The sequence below is a fragment of the Arthroderma uncinatum genome, assembly GCF_011692745.1.
Source record: "Arthroderma uncinatum strain CBS 119779 chromosome Unknown scaffold3, whole genome shotgun sequence".
In the NCBI taxonomy this organism is placed as follows: domain Eukaryota; kingdom Fungi; phylum Ascomycota; class Eurotiomycetes; order Onygenales; family Arthrodermataceae; genus Arthroderma; species Arthroderma uncinatum.
Window position 1 is genome coordinate 211,786 of NW_022983865.1, and position 12,794 is coordinate 224,579.

General features: G+C 48.0%; 4 protein-coding genes across 4 annotated transcripts; 1 reads left to right on the forward strand and 3 right to left on the reverse strand.

Moving 5' to 3' along the window:
* GIQ15_03864 (uncharacterized protein) lies at positions 1–809 on the reverse strand (the record flags this gene model as incomplete). The annotated part of the gene is made up of 2 exons (XM_033551281.1): positions 1–728; positions 776–809. 2 exons carry the CDS (start codon positions 807–809, stop codon positions 1–3), a joined length of 762 nt encoding a protein of 253 aa, XP_033405011.1.
* A 3,266-nt stretch (positions 810–4,075) lies between these two features.
* GIQ15_03865 (plasma membrane iron permease) lies at positions 4,076–5,498 on the reverse strand (the record flags this gene model as incomplete). Its single annotated transcript, XM_033551282.1, has 6 exons — positions 4,076–4,363; positions 4,431–4,517; positions 4,579–4,690; positions 4,759–5,210; positions 5,276–5,388; positions 5,474–5,498. The coding sequence occupies 6 exons, from the start codon at positions 5,496–5,498 to the stop codon at positions 4,076–4,078; spliced, it is 1,077 nt and encodes a 358-aa protein (XP_033405012.1).
* Positions 5,499–6,606: 1,108 nt separating this feature from the next.
* GIQ15_03866 (iron transport multicopper oxidase FET3) lies at positions 6,607–8,870 on the forward strand (the record flags this gene model as incomplete). The annotated part of the gene is made up of 5 exons (XM_033551283.1): positions 6,607–6,796; positions 6,882–7,216; positions 7,280–7,774; positions 7,839–8,059; positions 8,123–8,870. The coding sequence occupies 5 exons, from the start codon at positions 6,607–6,609 to the stop codon at positions 8,868–8,870; spliced, it is 1,989 nt and encodes a 662-aa protein (XP_033405013.1).
* An 856-nt stretch (positions 8,871–9,726) lies between these two features.
* Positions 9,727–11,253, reverse strand: GIQ15_03867 (uncharacterized protein; the record flags this gene model as incomplete). The annotated part of the gene is made up of 1 exon (XM_033551284.1): positions 9,727–11,253. The coding sequence occupies one exon, from the start codon at positions 11,251–11,253 to the stop codon at positions 9,727–9,729; it is 1,527 nt and encodes a 508-aa protein (XP_033405014.1).
* Positions 11,254–12,794: the final 1,541 nt, after the last annotated feature.

A 12,794-nucleotide genomic window follows, 5' to 3' on the forward strand; every position in this document is an offset into this window, starting at 1 on the left:
TTAGCTAGCCATTTCTGCTACCTCTCGTATAAGGCTCGCAACCTTCTTCATATCGGCATAACCTCGGGGGAAGTCGTGGCCATGCGCGTGGAGAAATTCTTTCCTCATTTCAGGCTCACACAACTCCATCAGCCCCAAGCCCCAGTGTCGATTGGTAGCCGTCGGGCTTCGAACGTGCAGTGTGGCAATATCAATCAACGCTCCCTGAATAATCCCGTCATACCTCGCTATTCCTGTGACTCCGTTTGTCATAAATGGCCTGGAATCAGCAAGCTGCCTAGTTTTCAGGGTTTCTAACTGCTCTTTTATTTGTCTTGGGTCGTAGTCTGGATGCCTCCTTGCTTCCTCCTCGCGGACTCGGATATTTGACGGCCGTAGAAGGATTTGATACGCCTCCTTTGGCGCGGATTCTTCCACCACACCGTCTAGCACCTCGGCGTCTAAGATATTAAAGACGTCAAGTGGCGTCCCACCATTAATAAAAACTGCCCAGCGAAATATACGTTCGTGTGGAAGTTTGGAAGGGTTCTCCCGGCGATCCCTAATCAGTAGTTGCGCGGCAATGGCCGCACCCCCTGAGTACCCGAGAACTCCATCAAATGGCCCTTGATCTTCGATCAATCTGAGCAGCTCATCTTCTACTTGCGTGATGGACGATCCAGATATAGGGTTGTAATAGTTATACAACGGGAGCTCGGAAAATGCAGTGGTAAACAACGACCAATTTCCTATTCAATGTTAACTCCCGTAGAATCAGTGTTTTGCCAATCCGTACCTTCGGTATGAGCAACAGTTCCTTGGACAAACATAAATGAGAAGTCAGGCAGATCTGCCCTGAACGAGGCTAACAATGTGTCATTAGGGTGCAATTGACTAGACAACTATTGAGTATACCTGTCTGTAATTTGAATATCTGGCATGAAATAATGTTAGTATCTCAAAACTTCCTAGGAGTTATGGCGTCTACCCCCTCATCTCATTATTTGAACCTCTACCATGAAGACAGAGTACCTTCATTGTGGCTTTGTATGTTTGACGGTTCAACAAGTTCCCGAGAATCGCGTGGCCGTCCAGTTCAGGCTATTTACCTATTGACAGGGCTCCGGTGGTAATTAGATCCAGCCGGGTTGAGTTCAGCTTATAATTTATCAACGTAGTCAGTCAATGCCCTAATGCAAGGTCGATCATGATCTGCAGAACCAACTTGCTAACCCCTATGAACTAGTATGACAATTCGCGAATTTTGATGCGATTCTCTAGCATGGGACTTCCGCATAACAAATACAAACCCTGCATATCTTATTAACCGTTGCCGGAATTTTATAATTTCGTTTTTGGGTTGGTATAAAAAACCCAGATTGTTACTCCGCATACTGGGAGCCTGTGGAGAGAGATTGAGCCATACAAATTCATGCATGATACATCAATGTTCGTGTAATGCAACATAGCCACATACCTAAACATTGCCATGTTTGGTGACTAACCAGCCGGAAGTTGCCTCACTATAGCCAAATTTCCAACTACAAGCAACAACCCCGCTACCTCGCTCTGAACCTCGCTAATTCCAGTGTCTGGCCTAGTAATAGGACATTCTTCCTTGAATTTTTTTTTTTTTTTGGTTTGGTGATAGCTAAATACCCTCACTAGGATTTGATTGTATGCGAGATACTTTTGCATACCACCATCAATAACCTATGAAACATGCAGCTCAAGCGGATGCTTCCCCCAGATCATGATATGAACTCCATTTCCACGCTACCAGGGCTAAATTCCCCTAATGACGCGCCCAAATTAGGCATCGTCCACGGAGAAGACAGTACCATGGGCAATGAGAGCGAAGGAGTAGGCCAAAGAGGCGGTCTTCAACCTATTACCAAGATCCAATTCATCATGCTCAACATTGCACTATGCGTGGGAATATTTATTGTCACTTTAGACGTCATCATCTTAGGTTAGAACTCTAACCCCCAAAATAACGCTGTTTAGGCCCCTAGCTCACGGACAGGAAAGCAACCGCGATTCCCACGATAACTCATACCTTTCATTCCCTCGAAGATGTCGGCTGGTATGGAGCAGCCTATCTCCTCACCCAGACAGCGTTCCAGCCAACCTTTGGAAAGGCTTATAACTATTTCAACACCAAGCGGACGATCTTATTTGGAATCTTAGTTTTTGAAATCGGCTCGGTTCTTTGCGCTACTGCAAACTCGTCACCAATGTTAATATGCGGCCGCGCGGTGGCAGGGTTTGGGGCAGCAGCGATTTTGTCTGGAGGGGTCAATATTATAACGATGATGTTTCCTTTAAGGCACAGAGCTCCCTTCCTAGGTCTGATGGGAGCTATGATTGGTTTGGCTATGATTGTTGCACCACCCCTTGGGGGAATATTGACAGATCGCCTCAGCTGGCGGTGGTGGTATGTTATCCTCTTCTACTCAGGGCAACGTGGTGACCGCTATAGTAACTAAACAATACCTTATAGCTTCTGGATTAATTTGCCATGTGGAGGGCTCATGATAATAATTATTACAATTTTTTTAAAGCAAACGGCGCATCTTTCCTACGACGTGAGTTTGAAGAAATCTGTTTTAGCATTGGATCCCGTTAGCGCATTAGTCCTCATTTCCGGCATGACTGTCCTCCTGATAAGCGTACAATGGGGAGGAGAACGATACAAATGGTCAAACCCCAAAGTATGGGCCTCCATGATGAGCGCAGCCATCCTATTCGCAATATTCTGTGTGCTGCAGTGGAGGAGAGGCGAGAGAGCAACGATCCCTCCTAGATTGTTAAGACAAAGAACTATACTCGGATCATCACTCTCTGCTTGTTTCCTCTCAATGGCTTTCCATGTGTATGCTGACCCCTAAATCTCCCTGGAGTTCGATAATATTTTAACAATACTTCCAAGGCACTCTTACTTTCTACCCATATACTTCCAGGCGGTAAAGGGGCTAAGTGCAGAAAGATCGGGGATACAAATCCTTCCATATCAAGTCACCAATACCATCTGCTCAATCGGCGCAGGTGTCTTGGTCGGAGTAGTTGGATGGTATCCGCCGTTCATGTGGGTAGGGACCCTTGCCTTTGTAGTAGGCTCAGTGCTGTTCTACACCCTGGGGGTCAACAGTGGCATCGCTGTCCTAATTGGCTATCAGATCATTGCAGGAGCTGGAGTTGGAACCGCGATTAACATTCCGCACATAGCAGCACAGGCTGTCTCGAATAAAAATGATGTCTCCTCTGCGAGTAAGTTGGCCAGTGACGATAATTTAGCTAATATAGAGATGCTAACCTTGAAATGATCCAGATGCTATTGTTTTCTTCTTCCATGCCTTAGGTGGAGCCATTGGCATAGCAATCGGGCAAAACATTTTCTCAAGTACACTCCATCGAGAACTTCCCCTCGCTGTTCCGCATGTTGACACATCTGCTGTTATCGATGATAGCTCAGCAAATATCCGCACACTGATACCAGCCAAAGATTTAGACTCCGTACTGCGCATATACAGCTCATCAGTGTCCAGTGCCTTCATATGCCCAATTATTACTGCATGTCTAGCGTTTCTGTCATCTTTATTACTGGAGTGGAACTCCGTCAAGTCTCAAGGCCCAGAAAATGCATGAGTGTGGAGGCCTCTACCAAAAAGCCATAAGAGCCTCCGCCATTTATGCAGGATCGGATAAAGGGGGTACCCTAGTAGAAGGAAGATTATAAGTATAGGAGTACTAACGATGAATACAAGGAGGTCGCAACCAATCTGGATGGGCCATAAACTAGGAAGTTGGCGTTCACATATAAGTAAAAAGCGTTTATATGAAAAATAAGGAGATAGAAATTTAGCACGGCTATACGGAATACGTAAAAAAAGAGTAGATGATAGTTATTATCTAGACATGCTGAGCGCCAATCTTCCTCTTTGTCTATTTCGCCTTTCTCCTCGTCGTTAAAAGGGTGAAATAAGGTTATTTATGCTTAGATAATCTGATAACCTTAAATCTGGCCGTTTTTATCAGATCTTCAAGCTTCGATCGGAGCATGGTTGACGGAACATGATCGACGATAAATCCCAGGTCAAACACCCCTGATTTCCTCCGAGGTTACTCCAGTCACTTTCTCGTCCACCTGTTGCTCAGAACTGGGATTATCGGACGTTGAAAAGCCGCTCAAGGCCTTCTCTCGTTTCTGGAAGGGCCAGTGACCTCTCCTTTCGTAATATATCATAAGAAGGAAGCCAGTGATAACCGCAATCCAGTAGAAGTTATATGCCAACACCGTACCGATAGACGCCGAGTTGGTCCAGCCGAGAAGGGCGTTGAAGATACCCCATCCTCCGCCCCCATTTAACAGCGGGCTGCAGCACTGTAGAGTTTGGACGCCCAAGTTAGCTAGGTCACTTTATCTCCGTTCATCGTTCCTGAAAACATACGTTAACGTGCCACACGCTTTCCCGGATGTCGTATGATCCGGGGCCAACGCCTGTTTCGGCTGCGTCACCGCCGACTATCATGTTCCACTATGCGAATGTTAGTATGTGGTATAAAGCCGCCTGATGACCTTTGCTGCTATTGTCTCACTTTATACTGTTCGAAGAACCCCACACCCCTAGAAAACAGTCCCCCCGCTACCAAATATAAGAAGCAGGTCGATATGATGAGGAATATCTGGATGGGAACGAAATTTCCGCCCCTAGAGATAGAAATCAGTATTCGTAGTCAACTCAGCTGGCGAACAGACACACCCTCTTGGGAACATACTTGTAGATCATGTATCCGATTGCAGAGCCTGCAATGACCCCAGCTATGGTGGGTATTGGAATCGAAGAAGCCGATGCGCCCAAGCTTACGCCTCCGATAAACACAACCGCCTCTAGCCCTTCGCGCAGGACGGTAACGAAGGGCAGGATGAACATAGCATATTTTTCACACCATCTCTTGAATCTCCCCCACGATGACCCCCGTCTTCGATCCTCCGTCTTTGCCTCTAACACTTTCGTCAACTTAATACGCCACTTTGCCTGAAGCTTTGAAATCCGAAGCAGGGCGGCGCCCATTAAGGTGATAATCAGAGAAGCGACAACGGCAAAAACACCTTCCCACAGGGCTTCAGCTTTTGACCATTTGTTTCTTCCGAGTGAATAAAACACGCCAATCAAGGCGCATCCGATGACAACGCAGATGGCTACGCCCAAGGCAGTGCCTAGCCAGACCTACGCGATATCGATTAGAAAAACTTGTGCCGGTCTCTTTTTATCGTGGACATGGACTGCCTTACCTGCTTCCTCAATTTTCTGTATACCTGAGCATCTTCCTGGGGCCCAAGCTGATTCTTCAAGAACGCGAGAAGAATTGACACCACAATGCTTGTTTCCAGTGTCTCCCGAAACACTATGAAAAAGACTTCATGTCGAACGAGAGGTTAAAAAAAAAACACCATTCCTTTGTCTGAATTGAGAACAGGAGGATCAAGTACCTGGAACATAGAATACATTCACCATTGCGGCTTTGTGGTTTGAAGTTGCAGGTCCTAAATTCCGACCTTTCACTGAGGGCGATTCACTGGCACGACTTACTTTTCCTCTTCGTATATGACGAGAAGAAGGGGAGACGGGAGATGATATCAGCTCACCATCAGATAAGACAACAGATCTGGGCTGTGGCTCATGTGGACTCCCTCGGATCAGATAAAAGAAAAATTAAGCGACAGAGCTGATGCTAAATAACGAAATAACGAAATTCACTCGGGACAAAACGGCAATGTCGATGGCTTATTTACGGACTAAAGGTCACGCCAACGGGAGACTACGTAGCGTAGTCCATCTACCAGTAAAGCTAAATTAATTAACTTCACACAGGATTGCATGAGGGGAGAAACTGCATACCGAAGCTCTAAGATATATTAACGTCGATCATGTCATTCTCCCACCGTGTGCATAGTTCTATACCTTGCCCTTGCCCGCTCCTAGCAAGTCATCTGTCGATGCATCGGACAGCTCGCTGTGAGAAGCTTTTCCAAGCATCGATTGGCTTTCCTCGGCAAGGGCTTTTTCACGATATTGCGGGGCTTTAGGACAGGGGGGGCACGCGTTGACGGTATCCCACGGAGGAAATGAAACACGAGACAACTGGTTTAAGCGGCAATGCTGGGCTAGGTAATGCCTCAGACCAATGCCGCCGTGGTGATGAGGCGTCCGTCGTTTTTCCTTTCTCTCCTGAAAAATCAAAAGGCCAGCAGCCCCGTTGTCAAGCGAAGCAAATTATCGCAACGAAAACTCAAAGTGGCACGATACTTTTTTTTCCTCTGTCTCCCCGGTAGTTAAACCCTGGACTAACTAACAAAACGCACCCCGTATCGTATCAGCCAAAGCTAGCCAATCGAAACGACTTGACCCGGTGAAGCGCGTTGCATCCGGCTCTTGCACACTTCAAAACAGCATTAATATAGGTGCCCGCCCCCATAACTAGTGGGAGAGATATATTTTTTTTTCTTCTCGCTATGCAGAGGACTAAGCGATAGGTGGTTTTCCCCCTTATCTTGCCCTGCTGATTGATAAGATTAACTAGTGGGGCTGGGCATCTTATCTGATCTTTTCGCATCCAAAATCGATGCTAGTTAACCTTTCCTCTACCCGAGAGAAAAATTTCCGCGTGATTCTTCGGTTCCTACGAGAGAGAGCCTCTTCTTCAGTGGAGACGTATATGTTTCGTTGTCTCAAGCCCTCGCGCAACAATTTCTGCCCGTTTCTCCCTTCTGCGTTCGTCAATTCGAATAAGGATCCCAGCCAACGCCCACCGGGTATGCAGTAGAATCATTGAGATACCCTTGTCCTTGCTTGTTTCTTAGAAAGAGCACCCTTCAGACCTCACTATGGGTCTCTCAGCGTCATATCTCTTTTCTGTTTGTGTTTCTCTGTTGCCTTATCTCATACATGCTGCCACTGTCACATATGATTTCAATATCACCTGGGTAACTAGTAACCCGGACGGGGCTTTTGACAGGCCAACAATTGGAATTAACAACAAATGGCCCATTCCAGAGATCAGATCTAATGTTGGTGACCAAGTTGTCGTCCATGTCAATAATCAGCTTGGAAACCAGTCTACATCGCTTCATTTCCATGGGCTATTCATGAACGGGACTACCGAGATGGATGGCGCTACAGGTGTCACTCAATGCCGGATCCCACCTGGTGGCTCATTCACATATAACTTTACGGTATGTCCCACCTAACGGTACATATACTTGTTTACCTCATCTCCTCTCTAACCTTCCATACAGACAGACCAACCTGGAACATACTGGTATCACTCTCACGGCTATGGCCAATATCCAGATGGCCTGCGCGGTCCCCTAATAATTGACGATCCAAAGTCACCGCATGTTGATAAATGGGATGAAGAGATCATCCTTACCCTCTCGGACTGGTACCATGACCAAATGCCATCGTTGATCAAGCACTTTATCAGCTATGCAAACCCCACTGGTGCCGAACCTGTCCCTCAATCGGCGTTGATGGGTGACACACAAAATTTGACGATACCTGTAAAGCCAAACAAGACCTACTTCATTCGCACTGTTAATATGGCAGCGCTGGCAGCACAGTATTTGTGGTTCGAGGGCCATCCAATACGTATTATTGAAATTGACGGAGTGTGGACTGAGGAGCACGAGACGGATATGCTGTATATCACTGCCGCCCAGAGATACGGGTTCCTCCTGACCACAAAAAGTGATACAACAGATAATTTTGCCATAGTTGGTAGCATGGATACGGTGAGTGCCTTGCCGCGCGTACTCCAAAGACGTTATCAGTGTAACCACTAACACGCACTTCTAGGATCTCTTTGATAAGGTTCCTCCGGGATTAAACCCGAATGTCACGTCATGGCTCGTATACGACGAGGATAAACCGCTGCCACAGCCTAAAGCCATTGATGAATTCAAACCTTTAGACGACTACGTCCTGAGGCCGAGTGATAAGATGGGGCTATTAGATCAGGTTGACCACAGCCTGACGCTTGACCTGAAAATGGACAATCTAGGAGACGGTGCAAATTAGTAAGGCCCTTCGATATTAACCTTCGTTATGATCAAGATATACATGCTCATGCTCTATGTTAGTGCTTGGTTCAACAACATCACATACGTTAGCCCAAAGGTCCCATCGTTGTATACTGCCCTCGACGCCCCCCGAGACGTAGCCATGAATCCAGTAATATACGGCGAAAACACCAACCCATTTGTGCTCGAGCATAACGAGGTAGTCGAGATCATCCTAAACAACAATGACCCGGGAAAACACCCCTTCCATCTCCATGGACATAACTTCCAGTTAGTCTACCGCTCGGAGGAAAAGGGTGGCCCGTATAGAGCAGACCAAATGACAGATTTACCCCAAGTTCCCATGCGACGGGACACTGTTCTTGTCAAACCAAACGGCAACATGGTCTTGAGATTCCGCGCCGATAACCCTGGAGTTTGGCTGTTCCATTGTCATATTGAGTGGCATATGGACAGCGGGTTGGTAGCGACCATGGTTGAAGCGCCATTGGCTCTTCAGGATCAACGGAAGGATGGGATTAAAGCAATCCCTACAGATCATATTGGCGTTTGCCAGTCCTCGCAGACTCCATATCGTGGTAACGCGGGAGCAAACACGGCTGATTTCTTGGATGTATCTAATATGAACGGGCCGCCAGCCCCTGAGCTCCCCGCTGGATTTACCGCTAAAGGTATCGTAGCGTTGGTTTTTAGCTCTATTGCTGCCGCGTTGGGTATATCAGTCATCATCTGGTATGGACTGGGGGAGATTAAATCGCCTGGGGCAATTGGAGCGGGAACTGCTGGAGTACTCCGTACTGCAGAGTGAAAGGCGGTAATCTCATGGGCCATTGACTCTATATCTCGCTTTCGACCCATGTTGTGTGGGTTTGCTTTCCTTTTGTGATATTTGTCACTTCGAATTTTTGATATTTTCTGTGGAAAGACTAAAAATTGACACAGCCCTGTCTGACATATCAGAATGGTCAGATCGCGTTTCACTCTTGACGAATAGGAACTCCGGGGTGCCTGCGTTGTTAGCTTACTAGTTATTAATCCAACGAAGTGTCCGTGTCCTGCGGAGTAAAATATAATAATGACATGGACTCAACCCTTACTCTGGTCTCCGGATATAAAGGGTAATTTGCCAAAGCAAAGTACGAGCTGAGCAGGGCGACTTGGGCAGTATGATATAGGATACTTCATATACGTATGAGGTACAAAGTATGAATAGCTAATTAAATATTGTACCTCACAATCTTCATCATGCCCTGCCCTTGGGAAGAAACATTAAAAAGGAACGAAACAGCTGTGCTTAGAAAAGCTATTATCATAAGATGGGTGTGTGTGTGATATGGATAGGGTACATCAGCGGCGGGAAGTGCTAGCAGCGTGAGGGAAGTAAATGGCCATGGATAGAAAAATATATATGGAAGAAATAAGTGGCTAGAAGGAAATGCACCACCAGCGCCTTGTTTGGCAGATAGATACGAAAGTAGACTCGTAGCAATACTTGCTAATGAAACGAAAATAGAATGCCGACATTGTTTCCAAGGCGGCCATATATCAGAAATCAAGCCCAAAAAGAGGAACGTCGCGAACCACACGACGAAATATGCATAAAATGATATATAAATAATGTAATATGGCCTAAGAATACCAAAATGAGCAAGGGAAGAGGCACCTCATATGTTCATGGTGACCACGGGGATAAACATCACATCGAATCCTCCATAGCGCGCTTGCACGCCCGGCGCCAATCCTGACTCAGGAGTTATCCGAGAGTTTCTAATTGCAACAGCGCTAGCAATTAACTGATGTAATCCTGTGACCTGTTGTGATTCTCTCCTTGAGCGAGAGTTATTCATCGCAGTAGCGTTTATATCTAGCTGGGGACTCCGCGGCGTAGCACCGTTCGTCAGGGTGGTAGGGCTAGCATGGCCGTGGTGAGGACCATCCTCCTTGCTACAGCGCGTAAGGTGATCGGTTTCCAAGGGGTTGAAAATAGCAAATGTTCTCCGTTCTTCCTCTACTGCGGATTCGGTCTCTTCTTTGAACCGATTTTCATTCTCGTCGTCTGTGCTGCTTGCGCGGGCAGCCGCAGTTGCAGCTGCTAGCTCGGCCGCGGCTTCAGAGCATAACGAGCGAGTGCAAATTTCTATCCACGGTTCGTCAGTTGAAAAGCCAACGACGAAATCAGCGTTAGCTTTTGCACTTTCGAACGCTGCCACGCGGTATTCAAGGGTAAACCGTTCGTCATCGTCCCGGGGAGCAGATATAATGAGTCCTCGCGAAAGGAGAGGAGGCTCAGGTAGTGATGCGGTGGGCGTGGACCGTTCGTCTTCGTCTGCTGGCTCCTCTTCTGTTTCCGAGAAGGGGTTGTCATCGGCTCCGGTGGCAGAAGGAGTGGAAGGTTCTGTACTCTGGGTTATTGTTTGTGTAAGTGATATGACGGAGGCTTTTCGTGGGGAGGGTGATGTCTCTAATCCTTCGTTGGCAGAAGCTTGAAGGACCTCGTCGAGTTCCATTGAATATTCATGCTCCTCGTCTGGGTTCTCGCTCGAAGGCATGCTCGCGCCACTACTACTGATCTCTGTGCGGACAGAATTTGTCATGAACGCAACAGTTTCCCTGGCAGCGCGGCGAAGGGTGGGAATCAACCGATCAGCTCCATTCCCTTGCTGAGGTGAATCGATCATCCAAGTACTCGCCAACCCCGCCCATGCAGCAACGCTCACGACGCCCTTTGTGTATCGTTTTCTCGACATGTCTATATCTCGCGACACTTCATCTGGAGTTAGGTATCGGTTGCTCAGTCGCTGCTGCGTGTTTAGTACCCTTCCCCCTTCCCAGATAAGAAACGCATATTTTTTCGCTAGACGAGCCAGTCTGCGCACGCCCTCCAGAGACCAGTCGTCGATAATGTCGGCGTGGACCTGTAGCACACCGATGTATGGGCCAACCGTTCGTGCAAGGCGGAGGAGCGAACTCATGGTGCTTATGTTCGGGGAAGCGGAGACGCAGACGAGTTCGCCGTAGGGAAGAGTGGGTTTGCATTGCCGTAGCAGTCGTAGATAGGTAGTGAGTGTGTTCGTCTCTGGGCACGACCTCGAGGAGGTGCCAGTAGTGTCCATGATGGGCATGGCTGGAATATCAGGGCCACTGCCGTAGAGGATGTCCCCTTCTTCCTCGATATACCGTCGATAAAACATCCAACGCTATCGTTTGAGCTCCTTTTATTTCTTTATTATCTTCTTTCTCTGTTTACCTCTGTTGGTAAGGAGGAGTTGGGTTGGGGATTTTTTCCGTTCTCGACGCTCCAGGGCCTGCCAAAATACTTCGCTGAGGCGGCTATATAATACGGCAATACTATGCGTATGCAGTAGGGATTACAGCTGGTTCACACCTGCCGGCCAGCAGAGTTCGGAGGAGGGAGGACAAGCCAGTGGCTCAGTTCAATTCCAGATCGAAATCGCCGCCTGGAAAGCTAACCGATAGTAAAACGTATGGAGGGATGCGTGAACGGCGGCGAATAAAAGTTCCGTAGTCACAAGAGTATAATGACGGAGGTGCTGGAGGAATTCCGGGGTAGTTATAGATGACAGAGTTTCAGCGATGCAGCGAGAGGTGGCGCAACACAGCAACGCACGAAGTAGGAGAGACAAGGGAGAGAAGAGAGCAAGAGGGAGATCGAGCACACTGGTAGAAAAGGACGAAGCCTTTTAGCTCGCAAGTGCCCTACCGGGGCCTTGGTAAGGGTTGCGGTTGCACTACCTCCTTTGTTTCAAGCTTATCGTAGGCTCTATTTCGTGCTATTTTTGCTTCTTACGAGGAAGCGATACGGCCCCTCGCCTCAACGCCTTCGTCGTTTACATGATCTTACTGTACTTGCGTGTATGCGTAGCGGAGTATGTAGATGTGTCCAGTCGCCTGTCTGTCTGTCTGGCTGGTTCAACAGGGTGGATCATACTTTTTTCGTTGCTTTTTACCGTGAACCTCACGTTTCTTTTTGTCCGTCCCCTTTTAGGCACCGAGCCCGGCTCTGGATGGGCCAAAAATAGTCGGACATGCTGGAAGATGCTGCAGTATATCAAGTGCTCCTGGACAGATCAGGTAACGCGCCCCGGTTGCGGTTGCGTTGGTCTAGGGTGTGTGGTTCTGGGATGCGCCAGCGGCGCGGTGGGACGGGGAGGAGGATCCCCTAGAGTGTGGGAACTTGCAAGTCGCCGGCCCTCACTTTAAACTCGGGGCGCTGGGCCGTCCGCGATCTGATCTAGCCAGCGACGATGATGGCGGTACGGAGTAGACTGGTGGTGGAAGTGGTGTTAAGAAGTGATGATGCACGGCGGACGTTGTGGATGGCGGTCGTAATTACCTTAATATGTTGGAAGTGCATCCCGCCTAGAGGTGCAGGCTGGTGCTGGCGATGAGATCATTTGAACGACCGGGCTAGAGGAAAAAGCAAAGGAAAAAGGCGAGAAGGCAGAAAGTCAGGCCAATGGAGCCGCCGAGGGTTTGGAGAACAGGCAGGATCACCCCCCTAATGGGGTCGACATGCAGGAGGGAAATGATCATGAGCAGGGAGCAGCGTCGTTCACATGCACGCTGCAGTCCAGAGTCCTCGACAAAGTGCTGCTTTTTTGCTTTTCTCCCTTCTGTGCCTTTGGCTGCTGTACGGAGTAGCCAAGTCATATATAAGTGCTCCGTACTCTCCGCCGGCGTGCATGTAGTAGTAACAATAATATTCCGTGCT